General features: G+C 40.5%; 1 protein-coding gene and 1 pseudogene across 1 annotated transcript; one reads left to right on the top strand and one right to left on the bottom strand.

Annotated features, from left to right (window-relative positions):
* The first annotated feature begins 411 nt into the window (after positions 1-411).
* LOC136510893 (uncharacterized) lies at positions 412-4,364 on the top strand (annotated as a pseudogene).
* A 4,646-nt stretch (positions 4,365-9,010) lies between these two features.
* LOC136512346 (NAC domain-containing protein 48-like) lies at positions 9,011-10,988 on the bottom strand. Its single transcript, XM_066506314.1, has 3 exons — positions 10,657-10,988; positions 10,267-10,544; positions 9,011-9,812 (listed from the first exon to the last, which is right to left on the bottom strand). Exons 1-3 carry the CDS (start codon positions 10,850-10,852, stop codon positions 9,276-9,278), a joined length of 1,011 nt encoding a protein of 336 aa, XP_066362411.1. The 5' UTR covers positions 10,853-10,988; the 3' UTR covers positions 9,011-9,275.
* Between the last annotated feature and the right edge of the window lie 15,127 nt (positions 10,989-26,115).

Below are 26,115 nucleotides of genomic sequence, written 5' to 3'. Positions count from 1 at the left end.
GTTTGGACGGTTCAACTTTATGATTTTTAAATTTTGACGCCTACAAACTAGTTTTCAGAACCCTAAATTGTCTCAAATTGAAAAGTTTTGAATACCAAGTTTGTTCAACTCATTAAGATCTACAATTTTTATTTTGATCATTTCTCCATCCAAGGTCGTTTGAACTTAAACGGATAGTATCCGGACGGATATATCCGTTTTTTTACTCGGATTATCCGTATCCGCCGGATACCGACGATATCATATTTGTATTTGATATCCGTGTAAACTATCCATTTAAGTATCCGTATCCGGAAAAAAATCCGAATATCCATATAATTATCCATTTAAGTGTTCATATTTGTTCGGTCGAACGGACGGTCGGATAAATATCCGTACCATTTTCATCCATACCCCAGCCGCCTCACCCTCATCCCCACGTCTCCCCACTTTGGCAGTTCGTAGCGGCGTCCTGTGCAGTGAAGGTACGGTCCTCATTTGTGCGATTAGCTGTTCTCTTTCCGTCCTCAGCTGATTTCTGTTTTCAATCTCCATTTTGAATCTCAGCCTAAAAGGTTCTGGATCCTTCTCTGGTCTTTCTCTTGGTAAGTACTCCCGCTCTTGCATCTTCCCCAGTACCCCACAAGTACGATTGGTTTTGGGGCAAAACAACCATGGGGCATGATTTGATCTCACGTGCTAGTTGCTATGGGGGAATTGTTTCTCATCTTATGAAAATTTGTATGAATGGTTTTGTTAAATTTGCCTCCATTTGTTATGCACAGAAGGTTCAGACTACTCAGGTTCAATTTGTTGTAGAAGCAGTTACTCTGTTCCTTCCATACGTTCCAGTCTTTATAGTTATGAATTGGACTCACCTTTGATCGAATGTAGTTACCACTGCGCCCTAGATCATATTTGTCCACCATGATTTTATATTGGTGCCCTAAAAACAGATTGATAATACGGCAGTATCTTCAACCATGGGTATGACCTGTGGTTTAACCCTGAACCTGCATCAGAAAGTTGTCGGGCTTATTTGTTTAATGTTTTCACAAGAAAATGCTGCACTAAATTAATTTCAACTATTCTTCATCCACTTTTGTTTTTATCGTTTCTCTTTACCAAAGAACTCATGGCGAGAGGGCCTCGGCGACTACGAAACTTGAACCTGGACTATCAGAATGCAGAACCTGTGCAGGGTGGTAATGTTGACAATGAGCAGGACACTGAGGACAATTTAGAGGGTCCACCAGAGATTGAAAACGTTTTACCGGGATTAACTCAACGACGTAAAAGCCCAATTAGGATAAGATGTAAGTTTGTTTTTTCCCCACACATCTGCATATGTATAAAGGGCATACCTAGTGCAGAGAGCTTCCGCTCTGTGCGGGGTCTGGGGAAGGGTGCTAGTGGCAAGCCTTATCCTCGCCTGTGCAATGCGAGGAGACTGCGACTCGAACCTAGGACCTTCCGGTCACAGACGGTAAGACTCTACCGCTTGCACTAGGCCCGCCCTTCACACATTTGCATATGTATAATATGTCAAAAATCAATATAACATTATTTTTCATTACAACCTGGGCCAAATGGAGAGGTGCGTCAGATTCCAGGGGATTTCAGAGTTTCAGATTTGTTACACTCACGTGGAGGAAAGGTGATTGAGGAGACCGATGAAAATGGTGTGCCAAATGATAGATCAGCTTCCATTCTTGGTCAGTATCTTGGAACCCTAGCAATGAAACCAAAGTTTGCACCATTGCGCATTGAAAGATGGGACAGTAAACTCTATCAAGGTTATAAGAAGAACATAATTAGAGATGTTGAGGTAAACTTTTGTTGACAACGAGATTTTTCATGTTTGAGATGGCTTCTATGTGCTGATAGTTACCTATATTTATAGGGGAAATTTATCTACCCCACAGACGACACAACTTACAAGAGACTGGGTCCTACAAACTGTTAACAACAGGTGGAGAGCATTCAAATCTAAGTTGAAGAAAAAATATTTTAATCCCCAACAAAGATCACTGGCTGCAATTGAGAAAGATAAGCCAGAAGATGTCAATGAACATCAATGGAGTGCTCTTGTTGGAATATGGTGTGGAGAAAAACACAAGGTGTGTCTCATCTCATTATGTACCACTTTAGATTGAGTTCCAAAGTATAATATCTGGAAGTACAGGAATTATTTTCCATTAACATTTAAGTCCAAGGTTTGTCTCATTGTGCACTAAATATTTGTAGCAATTATGTGCAACGAACTCACGGTGTGCTAATGAACAAAAGAATCCACACACAACTGGAAGGAAAAGCCATGCTAGACTGAAAAAAGAGATGGTCATCTCTGATCTCTTGTAAATTTTGTTATCTGACAGCATGAATAGGTCGAGTTGATAAATTATTGGAGCTCACAATTTGCTTTGTCGATCATGCAGGAAGATGAAAAGAAAGGAAAGGTCCATAGGATTGAATTATGGGACAAAGCTCATACAAAAAAGGACGGCAGATGTGCCAATTGCAGTGTACAAATAGTTATGGTACTTTTTCTATCTTACAAGTTATGATTTGCATTGAATCTGAAATCTCTTTCATAATGTTAATAATTCTGTATATGTTCACTGTAGGACACATCTTTTGATGAATTAGCAAAACGGAAAGAGAATAACAATGGTATTATTTCGGAAAAAGACTATGAGGAGGTGTTTGATGATGTAATTGCTAAGGAGTCAAAACCACGTGGTTACTATGATGACAAGTACTAGAGCCAAGTGAAAGGTATCTCAAGGTCCGGCTTTTGTTGAGCAACCTGAAACAAATGGACTAAAAAATGAGATGGAACTCAGAAATAAGGTGGAGCGCATGCATGCTTTCTTAGAGCGAAAGTTTCCTGGAGAGGATTGGACAAATGGATCCGTACCATCAGAAAATGACGTGGTAAGAACCTAGGCCATGCCTTTTCTATTGGAAAAAAATAAATGTTTATTTTGTGCTGTGCCCATGTTTCACATTTGTTGCTTTGCTAATCAGGTTGAAAGAGTACGTGACAATATTCAACATGACTGTGTTGATAGCAGTAATCAGGATTCTGATGAGAACCATGAAGAATCAAATACTAATGCTCAGTCTCCTAGAGCTTCTGTACAACTGGTACATTGTTTATCTCACACTGCTTTTCATTAACTAGTATAGAATGCCATATTTTTTAATGTCTTCAAACTGTGCTTCACTACTAGGTGCAGCCACATTTACAGAGGAATAATACTAATGCCCCAAAATACAATGAGGGTTCTGCTAATTCATCTTTGCCACAGGAAAACACAGCTGCAGTGGTATGTTGAAAAATACTAAACTCTAGTATAGACCAAGACACTTTTTTCTATTACAATATTTTTTTTAAAAAAAGGATGCAACTGATGTGAAATTTATTGCAGCGTAATATTAGGAATCGTAGTCAAAGCAACAAGGGCTATGCATGTTTAGCCTTACAACGGGAGTGCCTACCAAAATCAAAACAGGTATGAAAAACCCATGATATGAAATTACTTAATGCAGGAATACCTTCCTTTAGAGGTTACGATTATCCTTGCTTGATAAAGTTATTTGCTGATGGTCAAAATGGCTCCTACTATAGGTACATCCAAACAACACAACAATGGATCGTAGTCAACCAATATCTGTATGTTCTTCGCCTCATTTTTTCTACATAAATTGTTTACATGTTCAGATGTAATAGTATTCAATATTTTTGAATGGTAGGATCAAAAACGGGTTTTCTTGATGCCACTAAGGCACGAAAATAAAGCTGTGGCAAAAGGGAACTTAATCTCTACTGATAGAACACATGTGGTTGGAGGAGACATGCTTGGATATGAATATGTCGCGGTTGCTGTTCACAATGTACGCGACATTGGGGATGAGAAGTTGCCTAGACCATACGAAAGTCTACGCACAGTAGGAGATGCCATTGGCTGTGTTGTTGCTTGGCCTAGATCACGTGTAAGTTCAATTCCACACTGACCTATAGTACATTCCAATTATTTATTTATTCTTAAGCTTACTAATTTAAGATGTCCATGTTTATATAGGTGAAAAGACCTAAGACTTCAACTCCAAGATGTGCATGATAACTTGGTTAGTTACATTCTTCTGTAGAGCTACAAAAAACTTACTGTCCTTTAATTTTGAAAAGGCCATTGCCTAATTTTCTTCACTCTCTTATTTTGCAGCAGAATGGAATGATTCAGATGAATGAAGATTGTAGATGAATTAGCTAATCAACTAGTTTGTAGAACTTATTTATGGATATGTCCATATTGCCTGTAGATATGTTTTTCTACTTAGATATTGCTCATTCACTATGTAACAGTTCTATGGATGTTTGACTCTATTATTAAATGCACTTTTATTTAAGTATGTATGATGTACAGTTTTACGCTTTTGTTGTTTATTTGCAAAATAGCATCTCTTAATCTTGTTAACGTGACTGTAATATGAATATGCTTAAAATGGTTTGTGTATTACACATAAAACATGTCTAGTTAGTAGAAACGAATATAAACATATCTGTAAAAGCGCATCAATTATTCTTTAGCACACAGTAAAACGTTGTTGTACAATGTGTCTATACATCAGTAGATGCGTAATGTAAAAGTATATGCAAGAGCATTCCTACATGTGTAGACACGCATCAAGCGCATCTATGAAAGCATATCAAAGCTCTTAGACACGTTTAAAGTATGTGTCTACAAATTTTGGCACGATATAGTGTAGACACGCTAGGAACGCGTCTATAAAAATGTCTCAAAGCCCCTAGACACGTTTCCTAATTCGTATCTATATATCCAGACATGGTCCGTAGGGAGACGCTCTAGACACGCTTTACCAAAGCATATCTATAATCCCATAAAGATGAAATAAAGCGTTTCAAACCCTTATAGAAAGCGTATCTACATGTGGGGTGTTCTTGTAGCAGAGCCAAGCATAATTAAAAGCGGCAGGGCAGGACATGCTGAGACTAACTGCAAAATCATGTTTTTGTCATCCCAATTGGCACTCACGGGGTGGGGAAGACTTGCCTGGTTCAATATATCTACAATGATCTAAGTAAGCCTGGGCAAAATACCCGATACCCATTACCCGTACCCGAATTACCCGAACCCGGACCCGAATTACCCGAACCCGAGGTACCCGATCCCAAATTCGGATAGCGATTTTGATTACCCGAAATTAGTTTGGGTAATTCGGGTAATATCCCTCGGTACCCAAACTGCTCGAACTACCCAAAGATTTGTTTTTGTCTTTGTATTTATCATGTGTTGTTAGCTGAACCATTTAACTTATCACTTTATTAGAATATAATTCTCTCTATTTGAATGAGTGACTGTAATATATTATTCTCTACAAATTGCTATTGAAATTCTATACAAATTGCTGCTGAAATTATGTATAGATCGCTACTGAAATTTAGTGTAGTTTGTTGTTTTCTGTAAATTTGGGTATATCGGGTAATACCCGAATTATCGGGTACCCGAATTTGCGGGTAGTGTTTTTTCGAAGGTAATATCGGGTAGCAATTTTCATTACCCGAATTTTGAATTACCCGAATTACCCGACCCGAAAAAATCGGGTAACCCGAACGCCCATGCTTAGATCTAAGGGTGAAAGACCATTTTGGTGCGATGATATGGTCTGTGTCTCAGATGTCTTTGACAAGAAAAAGATAACAAAGGACATCATTGAATCCATCCAAGGGGAGGAATTCAACACATCATGCAGTCTAAATGCTAGTCGGATCGAATTGATAGAGCGGCTCAAGATGTGCCCGAAATTCCTTTTGCTTTTGGTGCCCAAAAAATTGAACACTTATCAACTCTCAACAACTAAATACTTGCCAAAACTTATTATTTCATTATTCTTCCATGGGTTACATGAATGTTTTCGTCATAACTCATGGATGTGCCTCTGGTGGCGCGGTTAATTTGGCGGGTGAACAGTCCAACCTAAACATCAGTAAGAATTGTGTAAAATTAGTATGAACATTTCTTGCATATATAGTAAAGACGTAGTACTACAAATGTTTATTTTGCTATGATGAAATGAATACATTTAAGAACTTACTTCAACATTTATATCCAACTAGCACAGGGTTGTTGCATTCCCTTGCAAGACGAACAAGTTTCTTCGGGTCTACATGCTTCTCATCATTATGGTTGAGTATATGGCAAACACAAGTCATGTCACAATGTTCCACCTCTTTATGACATTTCTCCTTTGGGGGGGGGGGGGGGGGGGGGGACGTAATCACCCTCTTTTCTCATGGTGTCCATGCATTTGCTAATGACTAAATCTTTCTCTCGTTGACAATCGTAGTTATCAAAAGCTCCACCAATTCTAAACATGGCAAATACAAAAGCGCACACAAGGATGTTAATGACTACTTTCATAGCGATTCTACAGTAGTATTGGGTTGATTTTGCTGGGATCTTGTATTGATCTTTGCTCGAATGGAATGGTGATTATTTCTATTTATAGCAATGGAGAATATAGTGTACTAGGCTTCCATTAATGCCCAAGAATCTTCAAACAGATACCAAACTAAATCTAGGTGGTAGCGATAATTAATGTTTTTTTTAAAAAAAATAGTATCCTTACTGAAGTCTAGATGACGAAGGGATTAGATCTTTTATACTATTAGTTGGCATGCAACATTGATTAATTAGACTTACTTAGTTTTTGAATTGTGGTATCCAAAATATTTATATGACGATACACAGGGTGATTTTCACTAAGTTTCCAAGAATCCTCAAAGTGATAGCCCCACATTAAAAGCCTAAGACACAACTATCAAATATACAAAATTGATACCTACTATTAATAATAGAATCCATGTCTAAGTCTTCAAGAAAAAAATAGTAAATATATGTGAATCTTTAAAAATTAAAATAGTAGCCAAACAATACTGATATACTATTGTGGGGGCAGATAACGGGGTGTCCCACGACACGGCCTGCAAAGCAAATTAGGTCCAGCACCCGCGGCCCGCCTCAACCATCCGTACCCTCGGCCGAACACTATTCAGCCCATCTCGACCAACCCCCTTCTCTCAACCAGGCGGCACGCAGCCGCCCTGACTTCCTCGGGCCTTGACCGCTCGGGAAGGACCGAGGGCAGTTGACGCAGGCCCAGCATGGACGAAGTCCAGCCACCTGACCGGCAACAGGCCCACGCAACGCAAAGCCCGACAAGACGTCGGAAAGCAAGCCCCATTTGCTTCACACATCAAGCCAGCCACCAACTGCGCTTCGTACTTTTCCAAGCTCCGGAGCCATTGCGGAGGCGGCCGGCTGGCGCATTGCTTCGCGCACGCCATGGACAGCAAAGCTCTTCATCCGTGTCCGTGGCGGGCGGTCTCCGTTTAGGCGAGGGAAGTCCGAGCCCTGACCGCGACCGCACAGGCCCGTAAGGCGGTCAGCGGCGCACGCACGCCCGCCCGCCCGCCCGCCGCCCCAAGAGGCCAAGAGGGAGGCCGCGGGCGTACGGCACGGCGCACCGCGACGACGACGACTCGCCACTCGCGCAACCGCGTCTCGTGCGCTTTAGCGGCAATGCCCCGATCCGTCCGTATTGACGATTGCCCACACGTGCCAATTGACCGAGCAGCTTTGAAGATGCTGGATCGGCCGCTTCGTGTGGCTCGGCGCCTGCACACGTACACGCGCGCGCACTCGACCGCTCCTGCAGGGTTGCGTGTCGCCGAACATGTCCGAGGTGACACGGTTACCGGCCCGTACGCACCCAGCACCCGGTGCTGCCACGTACGGATGGATAGGCCGTGAACGCGCTTATGATGAAGAATGGATGTGCACGACGTCGAGGAGCCACGGATTGTTGGTAAATCTTGAAGACTTCGAGTGGAATTTCGTCGAGGAGAGAAGAGTTTGCGGTTCAGGCATGGCTCCGATCCTCCTCGGCTGCGTGACGATCTCGAATTCTCGATATCGCGCGCGTGAGCCGGTGAGCGTGACCGCTGCTGGAACCGAGTCCAAACGGCGGTGCTTTTATCCGCAAGCGACGGTGCGCTGGGGACCGCGACTCCGTGAGGGTTGCAACTTGGAGCGACGAGATGACGCGTGTATGGACACGGATTCTGCACTTACCACTACTGCAGATCGAACTAGCTAAGGAACGTGGATTTTGTGATTGTTTATAGATGCACCTTGTAAACGAGTAAACGACATTCACACATGATGGTACTGGTGTGAAAAAAGATAGCTAGCAGGCCGGAGTAAAGTAGCCAAAGTACAAGGCCAGTTAAATTAATCATACTCGGGCAACCAGTGTGGGCAGAAAGATGGCATTGATCATGCATATGTCGTGTACAGATCACCGTCACCGGGACCGTGGTAGGATGCCACGTCCCGGGAACGTCGTGGGATCCCTCTTGTTCCTACGTACAGTAAAAAAAAACTCTTTCTTAAAAATTATATTAAATTCTTGATCCGTTCCAGGACCCAATCATTTCGGAAACTAGAAAACTCTTTTTCAAAAAAGTGTATCATGTTTTTCAATCTCCGTTCCATGACCCAATGGTTCCGGAAACTTTGTGATTGTGGTTCAGATATGCCCGGTGAGAATTGGTGTGTGGTGTCGGGTCCGATTCAGAACACTCTTTTGGAACTTGAGATTTTTTTTTTTGACTCTTACGTTTCCTGCGAAATAAATTTGTTTCGTGTCAATTGTGAAATTTTTACGTTTAGAAATAAGGTCTGTACTGGACTATATAGAACCACCCCACAGTGCTTAGCTTCACACAAATCCAAAACATCACGCTGAAATAGTTTTATCGATCGATCTGAACGCCAACGCCCCTTATAAGCCATACTTTTTCAGTCAACGAACATTATTTTTTTATCACAATAAATCAGCCAACAATACTTTCAGCCATAGCTTGTCAGCAAAGGGCACAAATTACCAATACCCTGCATGCACACCGTACCAATGCAATGTCATATCTCGGGACAGTCCAATAAATAGATAGATATAATATTATAAATATTACTCCATATATATAAGAAAAACATATATACTCAAGTGTATATACTAGTACTAATATAAGTACACAAAAATCCCAGCACCAAATCAATCGCATATACACAGCTTCATTCCACTCTCGTAGCAGTAATAAGCAATGGTCCTGCAGTCCTGCTCCACGATCAGGGCTCGACACGGCCTCATCGCCGGCGGCTCGGCCCAGTCATCCCGATGACGACAATTCGGCTAGCCACCGTCCTTCCTCAGTACGGCTTGCCCCAGTACGTGAGGATGTCCTGGAGCAGCGGGTCGCCGGCGGGCAGCTGCCCCACCCCGACCGCCGCTGGGGCGAGCTGATGATGCCCGCCAAGCCCCAGCATCGAGCCGGCCGGGTTAATCCCCGGGCCGGCACCGGCGAACGTGCGCTCCCACTCGGCGATCTTGGGCTGGCTCTGCACCTCAGGCCGCTCGCCGCCGCCGCACGACGACGACGTAGCAGCCAGGGCGTGGCCCTGGCCCGAGCAGCTCGAGTCCGCGCCGTGCGCCCGGGGCATCGAGTCCGATGGCCGGACCTCGCAGTACGCCGCCAGCTCCGAGAACGGCGGCGGCGCGTATAACCCCGTCCCGGCCGCGGCCGTGGCCGTGGGAGGCGGCAGCACGGATGGCTTCTTCTCCGGCGGCGAGCCCATGGACCCCAGCTGCGCGCCTTGGCTGCTCGCCTCGGCCCCGCCGCCGGCTCCGGTCGGCTTCTCCGGCACGCCTTTCTTCTTGTAGATTCGGCACAGCACCCAATCATCCAACTGCAACAGGGAAAAAGACGGAAGGAAATTAAAAACAATTTCTTAATCACGCCCATACCGCCCAATCTATCTATCCAACAGAAAGGGAAAACAATTATACGATTTTCTTAACGATCAAATGAAATCCATAGGCATTGATGCGTCGTTTTCGATCGTTTCCGATCGCTGTCGTAGCTCGCAAAAGCGCAAGAGATAATTGGCGGCTGAAGGAGATGACGCACGGCACAGCATCTCCAAGGGGTTCACACTTGCTCAGATGGGGGACTCGACATCTTTTTTCCGCGCCTAGCTAGTAGTAATAATTCGATTGCTAATTATTCTTTGTGATCCATACGTGTCGATGATTACGGCAACAGTGTATTGACGGGACAAGAGATATTAGCAAACAATATAGTACGAGCAAGAGATATATTATTTCTGCACAGAAATGCACGCGCCGGGACTGTGAACGTACCCTGAGGCTGTTGTTCTTGTTGCGGGCGGTGCGGTCAACGTCGGCGAGGCGGTACTCATGCATGATCCAGTTGGTCTTGTCGCCCTTGGGCGCTTTGCCGGCGTAGAACACGAGCGCCTTCTTGATGGCCACCGGCTTCGGCGTGCCCACCGGCTTGTCTGCACCGGTGGCCTTCCAGTACCCGGCGCCGGCGGTGCGGTTCGGCCGCGACCCGTTCGGGTACTTGCGGTCCCGCGGGGAGAAGAAGTACCACTCCTTCTCGCCGTACAGCGCCATCCCTGCACAAATTAAACCAAAGACAGCAGTACCGATCAGGATTCAGGTACAGGCGAGCTAAGAAACTTGGAACAAACTGTATTGCGTATGCACGGAGCGGCGGACGACACGTACTTGGGAGCTGCCAGGGGTTGTACTTGTACAGATCGATCTCGGCGATGATGGGCACGGAGATGGGCAGCCCGGCGCAGCGCCGGCAGAGGTAGTGCATCACCAGCTCCTCGTCGGTCGGGTGGAACCGGAACCCCGGCGGCAGCTGCAGCTCCTGCGACTGCGCCGCCGGCACTCTGCCTCCTCCGCCGCTGCCCATATCTCTCCTCGCTCGACTGGTTACGTTTCTCCTCCGGCTCCGGCCGACCCGGCGCTTCCGAACCTGTGACCGCTCGGATCACTTTCACAGCTCGAATAGCGAAAAAAGTCAAATCAGCCGCCGATTCGACCCCCTTTCTCTCGCGAAAGGCATGAAACAATGCGCCGTGCTGCGCGCACGCCATATATAGCAGCGCGCGGGGGGCGGCTGTGCGGCGCCAAGCGATGGCGACACGTGGTGGGCATCGGGCGCCTGAGGGCTTCAGTCAGTGCTGACGACACAGCGCTTGGACGGGGCGCGCAGGGCCAAGAGCTGCGAGTGGAAAGTGAGGTCCAATACAGCAGCTAGATTTCCCAAATAAGTGGAATCAAAGTTTTCAAAAAAAAAAAAGTGAAATCAGAGGGTAAGTAAACGGAATCCCATAGCAAAAATAAAAATGTTTAGAAGCCGCGTGATCCGTCCCCTCTAATCACTCAAGCAATTTGAGAGAACAAATTACACGACACAACAACAATAGAGTCCGAATGAGGCCAAATCACTCAAATAAACCCGAAAACGAAAATCAAGTGGAACAAAGTTTAGATTCACACGAATTCTATCGCTCCACCCTCCCCCTCCACACCAAGTTCATAAATATATCTAAGCTTAGATCACTCAGAATTCTTTCCTAAATATAACAGAAGACATATCATAAATCATAACTAAAAGAATAGACGTGACAATACTCAATAAACAAAAAACATAAACAATTAGAAAGAACTAAGTGTTTGGATAACAAATACAAAGAAAAATATGAGAAGGAAACTTTGACATAGAGATAACAGAATATAAATTCAAATGCATGTGCAACACAAATGAATTTTCTTATGGATCTTTATGAAAATCCCAAGCAAATTTGCAGCAGTCTAACTACTACTACAAGCAGTGAATTTCTATGGAAATCAAAATCAAAGAAACAGATGAAATGGAAAATTAAAAAGAAGCAAATTACATATTTCAAATACAAATGAATGATGCAAAACAAAGTAAACTATGAATCTTTATGAAAATCGCAACCAACTTTGCAGTAGTGTATGGAAATCAACATAAAAGAAATAGATGAGATGGAAATTTAAAATAAATATGTAAACATTGCAAATACAGATGCTTGAATCAAAACAAAGGGATTTTCATATAGATCTTTATGAAAATCACAAACACCTTTGTATCAATCGAACCTAACTACTACTAGAAGCTATTAATTTCTATGGAATGAAAAAACACAACAAAATAGGATAAGGAAAATAAAAAACAAATGTAAAACAGATTGAAAATCCATAAACTTGAAACACAACAAAGGGATTTTCATATAGAACTTTATTAAATTCCCAAACAACATTACAACATTCGAACCTAACTAGTACTAGAAGCTACGAATTTATATGGAACATCTCCAAAACAACAATCAATCATCTGTCCAAATTTACCACAATCCTCAACTGGCTCTACTCATCAGCATGGGTGATGAATATGAGGCATTCGTATACCCAAGTTATTTGACAATAGATATCACACAAATATCTAGCTGGTAGCGAATCAAGTGATTTATAGCAAAAAAATCACGTGAGTGCTAAATAGGGATAAATAACATAGATTAAGAAACACAGTGTGATTTGAACCTTCTAGTCAATGGGATACTACTGCTGCTGCTACTACTATATCATGCGAATTGTATGAGTTGCAAATGAGGAAAGCCCGGTTCAACTAAACCGTATTGTCAACCAATTCTAAAATTGATAGTCACTACCTGGAAATTACACTAATTCTAGAACAAATTTTTAGTTATACCAATTCCACCTAGGAATTACACCAAAATAATCATCGTAACTTTAATGTATATACTACTATAGTATAAATCTAGTACGAATTGATGGTAACTAAAATTAATGTGTAGGAGAGAAGAATTCCGTTCGCATCTTGGTTCCTTCTATAGATGCTGTTTAGGAATAAGAAAGGGAATGAAAATGAAAGCAAAAATTGAGGTGCGAGAAAGAAGATTTTCACTCGAGCATGATATAACAACGAAACTTAATAAATTTTATGTATTGGAATAAAGTGTATGCATATAAAAATAATCAAAGTGATAAAATCTAAAATTATTTCATGGATTGCAAAATAACAGAATTACTTGAACCTTCAATCAACGAAACATATTAAAATAGGAAAATAACAAAACATACAAAAATAAGAAAATTGACAAATAACAAAAATACAAAATTATTCTATAAATTGCAAAATTACAAGTAGTGACAAATCATGCAATCTAAGTGCTTTTCTCACTTGGGTGATATGATTGCTTAAATCACATGATTTAGATGATAAAAATAAATCACGTGATTTGAAGGGCTCCATCGCCACACAAATTAGACAAGCCAAGATAGGTGTAGGCCAATATTTTCACACAAATCTTTAGTTACATCAATTGTACCTAGGAATTACACCAAAACAATTATCGTAACCTTAGTACAAGTGTAGTATAAATCCAATACAAATTGATAGTAATTAAAATTGTTGTGTAGGAGAGAAGAATTTCATCCAAATATTAGTTCATCGCATGCATTCTATTTAGGATGAAGAAAGGGAAAGGAAATGAAAGAAAAAAAAATCTAGGTGTAAGAAAGAAGACTTTTTATCCAAGCATGATATATATAGCGAAACTAAATTTCTATATATTGGAATAAACCATATGCATATGACAAATAATCAAAGTGACAAAATCTAAAATTATTTTATAGGTTAAATTGCAAAATTACTTTGGTCTTCAACTAAACCGACGTATTAAAATATAAAAAAGACAAAACAGACAAAATTATCCTATAGATTGCAAAAACAAAGTTTAAAGAACTTGTATTTAGCAAACATAGCAACAATGGAACAAAGTTTAATTGGTGTATGTGGTCAGTAGTACGAATCAGTAACAATATGTCCAAAATGAGAGGACACTACAAAACCCCCAAACCATTGCAAAGTATGAAATCGGCATTTAGCAACAGCGGCCAGTGATTCTACACCATGACAATCGAAAGATCGCACGGTGCAAAAATCATGTGATAAAAGCGATAAAATCACTCAGGTACCGTTTAGCTTTTCTTAAGATAAAATATTTTGTGGATTCTAGTAATGGTAGCTAGCATTGATAAAAACAAGAAACCAATATTAGAATCCCCGGTCTGGTCTGCACTCTGGGCCTACCCACTGGTCTGGTGTGCACTCGTCCCTGCCCACGTCTACCAAATTTGATGGCTTTGCAGGTTAATTATAAAGAGAGATAAAGTTTTATCTAGATTAAATTTGTTGTCACAGTAACCAACATAAAAGATGACATGACAGTTTTGATAACAACGCCATGAAACTCACCACTAAGACTGGCCTGATAAAGCTAAGTTTTTGGCTAAGCCAAGTTGTAAGAGTCAAGTTATATAATAGTTATCTTTTATTTGTGTATAAAATGTTTTTTATTATTACTAACAAATATTCTCGTGCGTTGCAGTGTGAGAAAACAAAAATATCAAATGTTCATGAAAAACGATGATGGAAACATTACACCATATCCCCATTTTACTTTTCTTTGAAACCAGGATTCCTTGTATAATTTAATCCTTCTTTTAGTTTTTTTGAATCATTTAATCCATCTTTTAGTTTTTTTGAATCATTGAATTCATTATTCGACGTAGTCTAGCAACTCATACCATAATGTTGATCCTTTCTATAAAATTTAAAAGTTATAATTTATTTTATGATGACCATGGCATCCATAATATAAGATAGTGTTGGTAATAATATGACAATGTCATATTAAGCCTAATCGTATTAAAATACAATCTTAATTGATAATGTGGACTGAAGTGGAGGAACGTGTAGGAAAAAATTGTGGACGGAGTAGACGAAAGAACGGGTAAAAAAACCAAAGTGAACATAGAAACAAACTCAGAAAAAATGAAACCAAAAGACACATAAATAGGCTCGTAAAAAACAAAATCAATAAAACAACGAAACATCTCAAGACTCACGGAAAAAACTAACTCACAAACAAAATGAAATAAATAAATGAGTGTTGAATTTAATTGGGCTTAGTCAAATCTTATTTAAATTGAATTCTAAGATCCATAAAAATGCTATTTGTAATAAAAGGTTGATGCCATATGATTGATTCAACATCAATTGGTGGCTATTGTCTATATCAGTTTTGAGGTTAGAAAAGGTTAGAAAAGATGGAAGGCTAGATGTGCATAGATCCGGGCTCAACCATCTCGGCTAGAACATGAGCGGTGCAATGTCAATAAGTTTTTGCAACTCTAAACTAAGTTGAAAGAAGAATGATGCTGCACAAGTAGTGATAGGAGAAGGTGGATGAAAAAATAAGGGAGAAATTTTTGTTCTTTAATATTAATATTAAGATAGATACAGATATAGATATAGAATGGTACTACTTTTTTACTCATGCCCCATATGTTCTTTCATATTCCTCCTCACACCCACTTGCTATATGTACCCACTACTGCATGGGCTCTTGTGCCCAGCTTGTTGCTTGTATAAGAGCCAAGCTCTCATATGTCTCTCTTTCTCTCATTCCATCTCTCCTCCATATCAGCAAAAATGTTGGCTAACTTGGCTATAAGACTATTAGTAAAAAACACCGACAAAGACCAACGGTGTGCTTGCTCTTAAGAGCAAACTATAGTATATTCCTTAGTATTTTCTCTTAAAATTTGCCATAGGAGATTAAGAAAACATAATTTCTAACTTTAGGGAATTGTCGGTACAACAGATTGAGAGAAAAATACCAAAGCCCACCCAGTTAAATTTACATGATTCTCAAAATCTGATGCATTTGCACTAAGTTTGCACCCATCTAGGACAGACAAATGCATGAGAGTTTGAATCATTAGTTTTCTACATTGATTCTATGAAATGATTTTCTAAAATGAACTATAAGGCTAGGAGCTACAAAAGTAGCTTCTCCTAGTTTACTACACGCATATAATCACTTTATGTAGAGAGTTTATCCTAAAGAATCATCGAGAGTCATTTTTAGCCACAAAATCACTTCTCTTAGAGAATCACTTCCTATAGAGAAGCAAGAGTAGAAAGAGCTCAATCAAATAGGCCCAATATGGTTACATGATTTCAGGAATGATGTTGTTTCTCAAATATACATCTTGCATATACATATAAATATAATGAAAGATGGTGTAGTAGTCGGTGCATCCATCATGTGGGAACCTAATTGCTTGGCCATGTGAAATCATATTCCTCGGATGGAACATATCACATGATTTAAACTTAAACCCACTATTGACACTTTATGTGGCAGACAGATAAATCCACAAGCACACAAATGTCAATGTAGAATTCACCCAGGAGTATTCCAAGGTATCAAATTTCCACGGGGAATGTGAAGTGAACTAGTTTAGAATCAAGATCATTCAAGGATAGCAACAAGGGCAAAGGATGATGGGTAGAGAGGATATCTATGGTTTCCAAGATACTCTAGCAAGATTAAGAAATATTATACCACGACTGTATACTTTGGGGCATGACCCAAACACCAACAGAAAGGGGTAAGAAGGGTTGATAGAGGTAGATCAATTTTGGACCCTATGTTTTAAGAACCTACCCAAACCTGATGGACTATGAAGGATAGACAGGGGTGTCACCACCTACTAGCTACCACACATCTTTGGGGCAGGCCGTATCCATAGGTAACCTATAGCCTAAACACCATGTTTATGCTAGAGCTTTACTACTCCAACCCGGATCCCGACAAATTGATTAGAGAACTCTACAAGTTTTGGTTGAAGTGAACTTCATTTAGACCTAATGGATAGACCCATGAATCCATGTGATCTCCATTTGGCTTCATCATTTCCACTGATGCAAACCGACATTGAATTCACATGTGAGATGCATCCCGAGTGTGTTTTCTCTGCATGGATCAAAGGTCGGCTGACCCTGGCCTAGGTCACCCAACCCCCTAGCCTATTCTACCCCATCTTTTGTCCATTTTTCCCTACACTCATGTAGCCATCAAAACTTATGGAATTTGTTAGAATTAAACCCTTTGACTGAGGTGGATGTGATATACGATGCCATATTAAGCACCATTGATGATGTGGAATGATGAGTTGGTGACCGTCAACAACCACAACATCAAATCTCTCTAGGTGTTCAAAATGACAAGTTCTATTTGTCTTTTTTCTCGAACATGCAAGAAAGCTATATATCTTTATGTTACCAGGAGTGAAAGAAGAGGGTCAGAGCATCCGAAACCACATACACACACAAGTGCACAGTGTACGCAGCACACGCTCATGCCCACGGCCACACCCACACACCCACACTAACACCTATGCAGACACACACGCATGCATGCAAGCGTGCGCGCACACACACGTACACGCACACGCGCTCATGCACGCACACACACAACACTAACTATGGAGATTGGATTACATTTTTGTCAACACTAACTACGGAGATTAGATTACATTTTTGTCAGTAGTGTTATTCTAGATCTTTAAAATTGTCCAACGTCCCAATTTTAGTTCAGCTTTCACAAAAAGCAATGTAAAAAATCTTGGATAAAGCTCACTTGATTTTCCATTTCATTATGGCAGCACAAAAAATGTGTTTGTACTAGAACATTAAAAAAATTTCCTCGAGTTGTAAAATGGTATGGCAGCTTAACCATACACAGTTCATGTTGCAACAACATTATGTTGTTTTGCAAATAAAGTCCATGTTGAGTGTTAGGTTGACTTAGGCTGAACCTATAGTGAAGTTATTGTCTTTTTTTCTTTTCGAATGTTGCACACTTGGGTGGGTACGTGGGTGGGGGGTGCATGTGCCCTAGCCACTTGATATTAACATTCAAAGATGAGGAAGTACCCTATAACAAAAGAACAATGACATGCAATGATTTTTCATATTATCCTACCATTGTAGTCCTCTATCAACTGATTGGTGAGAACCATGATTATAATATCACAAAACCATAAAACAACCATTATGTATAGTTAGGGTATATAACAATGATGCAAACTTTACTTTTTTGCAGCACGTAGGATTTAATATAATTTTGTTTTCCAAGATTATTTTGGAGGTCAACTCAACTCAACCTATATTGTCCCAAAGAATAGAATGGACACAAAGAAATTACAAGCCACATTAAATTAACACTTGTCAATAAACTTCTACCACATTATTAGTTAAAATTTTAAATCAATTAGATTATTAATGATTCTAACAAGGATTGTAGCGTTGTAAATTCATTTAGTTCCTAGTCCAACTCAACTCAACATGACAAAGTGAGAATTGTTTGAGCAACTGGGATGGTGCTATATCAACCAATTTATAGTTATTTAGTACACTACCCCAGAACAGGTCTTCACTGCCGGTTCAAAACCCCTCATCACCGCCGGTTTCTTCAACCGGCGGTGGGAAAGTGGCAGTGATGAGTGGGGCTCATCACTGATGAGGTTTTCCAGAAAACCAAAACCGGCAAGTAAAAATAGAAAAAAATTATTTAATTGGGAACCCTTTCCAATGAACTACCAACATGGTCGCGCGTCACAAGTCACACGATTTTTGCGCGAAAAATGCATGCTACGCGGCCACCGGCACTCGAACCCACGACCTCTGCCTTCGCATGTTCATCCCCTAACCACTCCACCCTTAAGACATTTGTGTTCATTCGGGATATTCGTCGTCCTCATTTTATGTTCATCTGGTTTTGAAATGAGTATTTTGGACCCTAAACAAATTCAAATGAAAACATTGTCAACTGCAAAGTTTTATACCTTTTTGAAATCTATAACTTTGGTTTGGGTCATTTCTCCATTCGAAGTCATTTAAAGAATTTGAATTTCAAATGTGAGAAATTCAAATGTAATGTTTCATGGATAGATGATTTCAAATGAAAAAGTTGTCAATTATAAAGCTGTATAACTTTTCAAAATCTACAACTTTTGTTTTGGTCATTTCTCCATTTGAGGTCATTTGAAAAATTCAAATTTCAAATGTGAGCAAAATTCAAACGTAATTTTTCTTGGATAGATGATTTCAAATGAAAAAGCCATCAACTACAAAGTTGTACAATTTTTCTATATCTACAACTTTTGTTTTGGTTGTTTCTCCATCCAAGGTCGTTTGAGAAATTTAAATTTTAAAGGTGAGAAATTCAAACGTAATTTTCGTTGGATAGATGATTTCAAATGAAAAGTTGACAACTACAAAGTTACATAACTTTTCAACATCTGCAACTTTTGTTTTGGTCATTTCCCCATCCGAAATGTAATTCTCCTTCCGTACAACTACACTACACACTCACTTGTGACTATACAACATATTGATTCCTTTGATATTAACTCTATAAAATCTTATGATGCATTTCGGCATCAAAATAATTTCAAATAAAAAATTTGTGAAGTACAAAGTTGTAGATCTCGTTGAATACTACAACTTTGATATGAGGTTCGTCTTCATCTGACATCATATGAGAAAGTTATGAAGTTTTTCATGCATTCTATCACTACCGGGTCATGTCCCGAACAGGCAGTCATAGTCTCACTGCCAGTTCAAGCCAAGAACTAGCAATGATGACACCAATATCACTATCAGGTGGCCTATCACTACTAGTTTAAGCCATGAACCGCTAGTGAAGAGTTATCGATGTCAGTTTCAAAGCAACTGGTAGTGAAGGTCAGTTATGCAGTAGTGTAAATCCACCTTACCACCTCAACCTTTCACTTATGCGAAGGAGAAATGGAAGGAGAATAGAGAGAAAATTGGCTCTTTATCAAGAGCTAGTCTATGGTGGAATTAAAGATAACCAAGATGCCACACACACCAATACTCTCACTCCTTACCACATCGGGTCAATCGTGACTTTGGATATAGTGGTGGCGTTTATATGTTGTAGCTAGCATCTAGCTATAACAACTATTTTTTCGAGGTTAGAACAAATAGTTCCATTTTCGAAGCCTAGGTTGTGCACTTGAGTTGTGAGCTCCTACATTAGCTTTGGTTCATCAGTTTAACGTCGCGACATTTCTTGAACTTACTAAATTATATTTTCCTTTTGAATAGAACTATGTATACCTATTGTTTTCTACCAATTGTTTGTTATTATATAGAGAAGGAATAAAAGAATAAAATCCAAAGAAAATATTGACACTAACAAAGCAAAAAAAAAAAACTAAAATGAAAAAAAGAAAGGAAAAACCAACATGTCCAAGCCAAATGTCATAAACACACAACACTTGGCAGAACGAGCCACACAATGAGCAAATCAGCAACCTAAAAGCCCTGTTTTGCCTATCTGACACCATCATAGTGTTTACTTCGTCCCAAATTATGTGATCATGTCGCTTCGCATTAGGCATAACGCAATTTGAAAATACAATCATTACCACAGTTCCAAATTATCAGCATGAGCAGGATTAATAATGTCATGTACTAATCCAAGTTGAAACCTCTTGTCTATCTTTGGCACCCTGTGACTCCACATCACCCCTACTCGTTGAACCTATTTTCCTATGGTGGCCCACGACACATTATTCTCTTAAAAGTTCTAATAAACCAAATAGTTAGATTGTTTATATATTAAGGTCAAAGCATGGATCTTTGGAGTAAAAGATCATACAAACTATGGTCAACAGTCAAGTGTGTGGACATGAAAGAAAATTTGACTCCTTTTAACTTGAAAGATTCTCTCTCCATTTCCAAGTGGTTGAGACCATGGGCTATTTTTATTTCTAATCCTTCTTTTTCTTTCTCCCCCTTTTTTCAATACATATTTTCTTTTCTTTTTCATTAATTTTTAACTCTTTCTCTCTCTTACTTTTTTAAAAAACATATAGCCCATGTCTCTTTTTAAAATTATATGGAGAGAGATCTTGAGTACATGGAGTCTTTATTTGATGGCATATGAAAGACATGTTTTTGCTTACTCTCAGTGTAAGAGTAAAGCATATAAAGTGGTGAGTATGTGATCTTGATCATGTAAGAATGATGCATCCCTCACTAGGGTCACAAGATTTGACAAAACTCAAAACAAAACTAAGTAGTATGGATCTGTGGTCTGTAAAGATATGGCATATGGTTCTAATAGGACATTCATACCATAGAGGAGTTATGAAATCATGGTTTTCAATTGTGTTCAAAATAAAAGTCTCCAAAACGCTTGATTAGAAAGTAGGACTTGTCCTATCACACTTCACAACAACTTAGGTAATGTTTTCTTAATGAATAAAGTTTCCACAAGCATTAAGTGTAAGACAAGGAATTTTACTTATGCAGGCCAATCTTAGAAGATATGTCATGATCAATCTTGGGGTCATGTTTTAAATTTGAACAAGTTTTAATAACATGATGGGATTGGTTTGTCAGATACTCATTTTCAAGAAAATATTTGTACATGAGGAGTATGGAGATGCAAACTGTCGCATCGTGTCAATATGAGGTCCGAGGTTGAAACATCTTGTTTATCTTCGGCATCCCGTGCTACTCCCAATCACCCCTACACTTTGAACCTATTTTCCTATGGTGGTCGATGACACATTATTCTCTTAAAAATTCTAATAAATCAAATAGTTAGATTAAAAAAATCCAAATGCGGTTGTTGTTTTATTTAGAAGTAAAATATGCAAAGGGAAATTATAATGTGGTATTAGAAATATTAAGACATGCACAGTCTCATGTTTTGAATGGTTTGCTATTATTCCCCAACATAGGGAATATAAATAAATACCACTACTACACAGACCTTTTCTCGGGCGGTCAAAAGATATTTTTCCAGGCGTTCAAAACGCCTATGTTAATCTCGATTAACACAGGCGGCTGGAACGCTCGTTTGAGAAAATGAGGTTAACCGAGGCAATCAAAGTGCCCGTCTGCGTAAATGATTTCAGAAAAATAAAAGAAGCTCGCCGGTAAGCCCATATTCGAGCCCACTGGTGAGCCCGCTTGCAACCTGTCGTCGTGGCTGAGATCTGCCCCGCACGCGCCGCCAGGAGCTATGGCCCACACTCTCCGCCTAGAGGAGCCTAGAACCGCCGTGAGATCCGCAGACCATGAGGAAGGGCTGGGAGATTCGCGCACGCTGGAGGAAGGGTCATGGAGCCTCGGTGGAGCCAGATCCGCCGTTGTGGCCATCGGTGCGGCTAGATCCGCCGGGCACATGCGGTGTGGCCCCACCGCCGGGCACGCACGGCCCCCAAAGCTACGTGAGCACGGCTCCTGCCACCTAGCGCGTGTGGCCCCCGTCGCCACCGAGAGAGGGAGAGGGAGCGCCGGGAGAGAGCAGAGAGGCACCACGCAGGTGTAAGCCTGGGCGTTCGGGTTACCTGATTTTTTCGGGTCGGGTAATTCGGGTAATTCAAAATTCGGGTAATGAAAATTGCTACCCGATATTACCCCCGAAAAAACACTATCCGCAAATTCGGGTACCCGATAATTCGGGTTCGGGTTCGGGTATTACCCGATATACCCAAATTTACAGAAAACAACAAACTACACTAAATTTCAGTAGCGATCTATACATAATTTCAGCAGCAATTTGTATAGAATTTCAATAGCAATTTGTAGTGAATAATATATTACAGTCACTCATTCAAATAGAGAGAATTATATTCTAACAAAGTGATAAGTTAAATGGTTCAGCTAACAACACATGATAAATACAAAGACAAAAACAAATATTTGGGTAGTTTGGGTACCGGGGGATATTACCCGAATTACCCAAACTAATTTCGGGTAATCAAAATCGCTATCCGAATTTGGTATCGGGTACCTCGGGTTCGGGTAATTCGGGTTCGGGTTCGGGTAATTCGGGTACGGGTAATGGGTATCGGGTATTTTGCCCAGGCTTACGCAGGTGTGTGAGACACAGAGCATCGCGATGGGTCAGCCCAAGAGAGAGGGGCGAGATTGTGAGAATGAGAAACCCTAAGTAGCTAAGAGTCCGTATATATACTTTGAAGCTCGATATCAGGCTGAGATGGGCCAAACAAATTGGTAATAGGCTTGGCCTATTAACGGAGGCAGACCTCTTCAGAGGCCCGCCTCTGTTAATGGGTCTTAGGAGGCGGCAAAATTTAATCGCCTCTGTAAATCAATTTTAGGAGGCGGGCAACTTTTGACCGTCTCCGTAAATAAAACGTTCGCCTCCGTAAATCCTTAGGTATTTACGAGATGGTTGCATCATGTGACCGCCTGCGTTAATCTTTGGATAGTGTCTTGCAAAATCATTTTTTCTTGTAGTGTATGGAGTTTATATATTTTTAATATGATTTTGTATTTTTTTTGTAATATAATAGAATGCATATATGATAAAATTTGATATATAGTAACATTTAAAATGTCAAGTGTTGAATATTCATAATAAAGGATAGTTTTGTAGGTCAACTCAACTCAACTCAATGTACGTCAATCCCACGTAGTAATGGGGACTAGAATAAAATAAGGCGACATCTCCTTGTGCCCGAAACCAGCCCCTCATCTTCTTATAGGAAATTCAACATGTCACCTAACTCCAAAAATACTGTTTTGCAAGCTACATTACTTAATTACTAACATCAACTACTTGTGTATGCTACACACATAAACCCAGGAACAAAAATGTGTCTGCGAGCGTATGTTGAACGAAGAGTCAAATACATGAACTGCGCGTAGAATGGTGGAGCCACATGGACGTTGTGTGTGGAAGATCTAGATTCCTAAAGTCCAGAGAGCACATTTTGGCAATTGCATCCGCCTATTAATTTTGGCTTGTTGGAAGTTCAATTTACACTTCTTGATTGCCCAATGAGCTTTGAACTCCAACTCGACTGGCAAATGGCAGGTCTTCCCATATACCAGTTGGTAGGGTGACATTCCAATGGGCGTTTTCTATGTAGTTCTGTATGCCCAAAATGCGTGAGAGAGTTTGTTCCTCCACCCTTTCCCATTTATTTCATAGTCTTTTGCTGCTATGCAGAATGTTTTTTATCAGTTTGTGTGAAGTTTTTGCTTGACTACTAGTTTGAGGAGAGCTATTTGTGGATGGTTCTTGGAATTCTTTTGATGGAGATTCAGCCACTAGAGCTTCTTCTTGCTTGGGGAGTTGTTCTATCTCTCATCTTTGAGAAAGTTATCATGAACGCTAGTGTAGGAGTATTCTCAAGGATTTTATTGAGAATGGAACTCCCTTCACTAATAGAGATATGTAGAGAAGATCCTCCGGACGCAGTATGAAGGAATTGGGCAGATTCTTGACTAAGACATAGACATAAACATTGTAGGAGAGCAAAGTCGGGTATAGAAAGACTGGGTCGAGTTGTATAAGTATTGGTGAAACGAGCCCAGGCTGCTCCTAACGATTCCTTTTCCTTTTGTTGAAAGGTGAGCACTTCCTTGGGGAGATGAACTACGCGGGTTATAGTGAAGAAGAATAGATAAAATTTGGTCTGTTACTCTCATTCTCTTTGTACTTCTTCTACGGTTCGAGCATACCAATGTTTCAGTACTCCCATTAAAGAGAACGGGAACAACTTCCACTTCAAAGTTTCTTGTGACGTGCCTGAAATATGGAGGCATGAACATAATTGCTCAAACATAGGTGAGTATATGAATTTTCAACTTGTTCCCCAGTGAAAGATTTTTCCTGAACCATGGCTATGAATGCAGGGCACAACTCATAGCTAGATGTAAGGATGGGCTTTGAAGATTTAGGGGGTTCCAAATGTGCGCCCTTTCGGAGCCATGTTTTGAAAGATAGAGTTGAATCCATGGTAAAGATAAGATACAAAAGATAAAAGATAACTAGACGACTTGGTTCTAAACTAAATCAGCTACTATTTCTTGGTAATGGTAGGATAAAGCTTGTTGACACTTTGTGTGGTGGACAGATAAGTCCACAAGCGGACATATGTAAATGTAGCCTTCACCTGGGAGTATTCCAAGGTATCGAATTTCCACGAGGAATATGAAGTGAACTAGTTAAGAATCAAGATTGTTCAAAGATAGCAACAAGGGTAAAGGATGATGGGTAGAGAGGATATCTGTGGTTTCCAAGATACTGTAGCAACATTATAACATGACTATTACTTTGGGGCATGACCCAAACACCAATGAAAAGGGGTCAAAAGGGTTGATAGAGGTAGACCGTCTTTAGACCCTACATTTTAAGAACATGCCCGAACGTGGTGGACTACATAGGCTACACAGGGCTATCACCACCTGCTAGCTACCATACATCTATGGAGCAGGTCGTATCCATAGGTAAGCTATAGCCTAAACACTATGTTCACGGTAGAGACTTACTACTCTATCCTGAATCCCAATGAATTGATTAGAGCACTCTATAAGAGTGGTGAGCTAGTAAACAACAACAATATGAGTCAAGGCTTAATCAAGAAAGATCAGAGTTACCAGAGAAGATCCTAGATGTCACTCGAATAAGAGTTACATCCACTAAGGTCAAAGTGGAAGAGGATGTCGATAGCCTTGGCTCAACTCCAAGCTTCCTGCTTCCCCTCACTCTCTCCCTATTTTCTAAAGACTAAAGTGGATATGGCTTCGATGTGGTCTCCGAGTCTTCCACCTTGCTTCTATGCTTAGAATGGCACCAAGCATAGGTATTTATAGGGCCATAGAGTAGATGGGGTACTTGTAGGAGAGTGTGAGGCTGTTGGGCTGCTTGGTGGGGTCATCTAATCTCCATGAGGGTTAGCCGATCATGGGATGCACTGACTTGGTGTATCCATGGCTCAGGATCACTCCTATGTGGTGGTTAACAGGTATGGAATGCTTGTTCGAGGTGGTTTGTTGTATTAGCACGGTCGCCTGACATGGCTCCAGCAACATCTATCGTCCATCTTGAGTTGGTGCATTGATCTTTGTTGATATCTCTTATGCTCAATTGGGTTATTCTGCAAGCACATAGAATATCAATGCAGCACTTCACCAGAGCGTATTCTGAGTACCATATTTATCAGGGAAAGCGTATGGCTAAGATAATTGATAATATAATTCCTAGTGATTAAACTATAAATAATCCCCAACTTAAGACAGGGGTAATGATAGTATGGAATTTGATAGGAAAATATGATCAGGTAGAGTGTCGACGAAAGATTCTCGACAGTCCTCCGAGGGGTATGCCACGAAGGTAGATTTGTTGGCAGAGGTGCGTGTGATCAAGAACAAGAAGGCAACAGAGACACAAGAGTTAGACAGGTTCAGGCCGT

This window comes from Miscanthus floridulus, chromosome 16 (assembly GCF_019320115.1).
Source record: "Miscanthus floridulus cultivar M001 chromosome 16, ASM1932011v1, whole genome shotgun sequence".
Taxonomy (NCBI): Eukaryota; Viridiplantae; Streptophyta; class Magnoliopsida; order Poales; family Poaceae; genus Miscanthus; species Miscanthus floridulus.
The sequence above is the reverse complement of the archived record's forward strand: the minus strand, read 5'-3'. Positions and strand labels throughout refer to the sequence as shown.

Excerpts from the sequence above, each read along its gene's own strand:
- LOC136512346 (XM_066506314.1), bottom strand. The coding sequence starts at position 10,852 with ATGGGCAGCGGCGGAGGAGGCAGAGTGCCGGCGGCGCAGTCGCAGGAG. Across the intron at positions 10,545-10,656 it reads CAACCCCTGGCAGCTCCCAA|GGATGGCGCTGTACGGCGAG; the intron begins GTACGTGTCGTC and ends TAATTTGTGCAG. Across the intron at positions 9,813-10,266 it reads ACAAGAACAACAGCCTCAGG|TTGGATGATTGGGTGCTGTG; the intron begins GTACGTTCACAG and ends TCCCTGTTGCAG.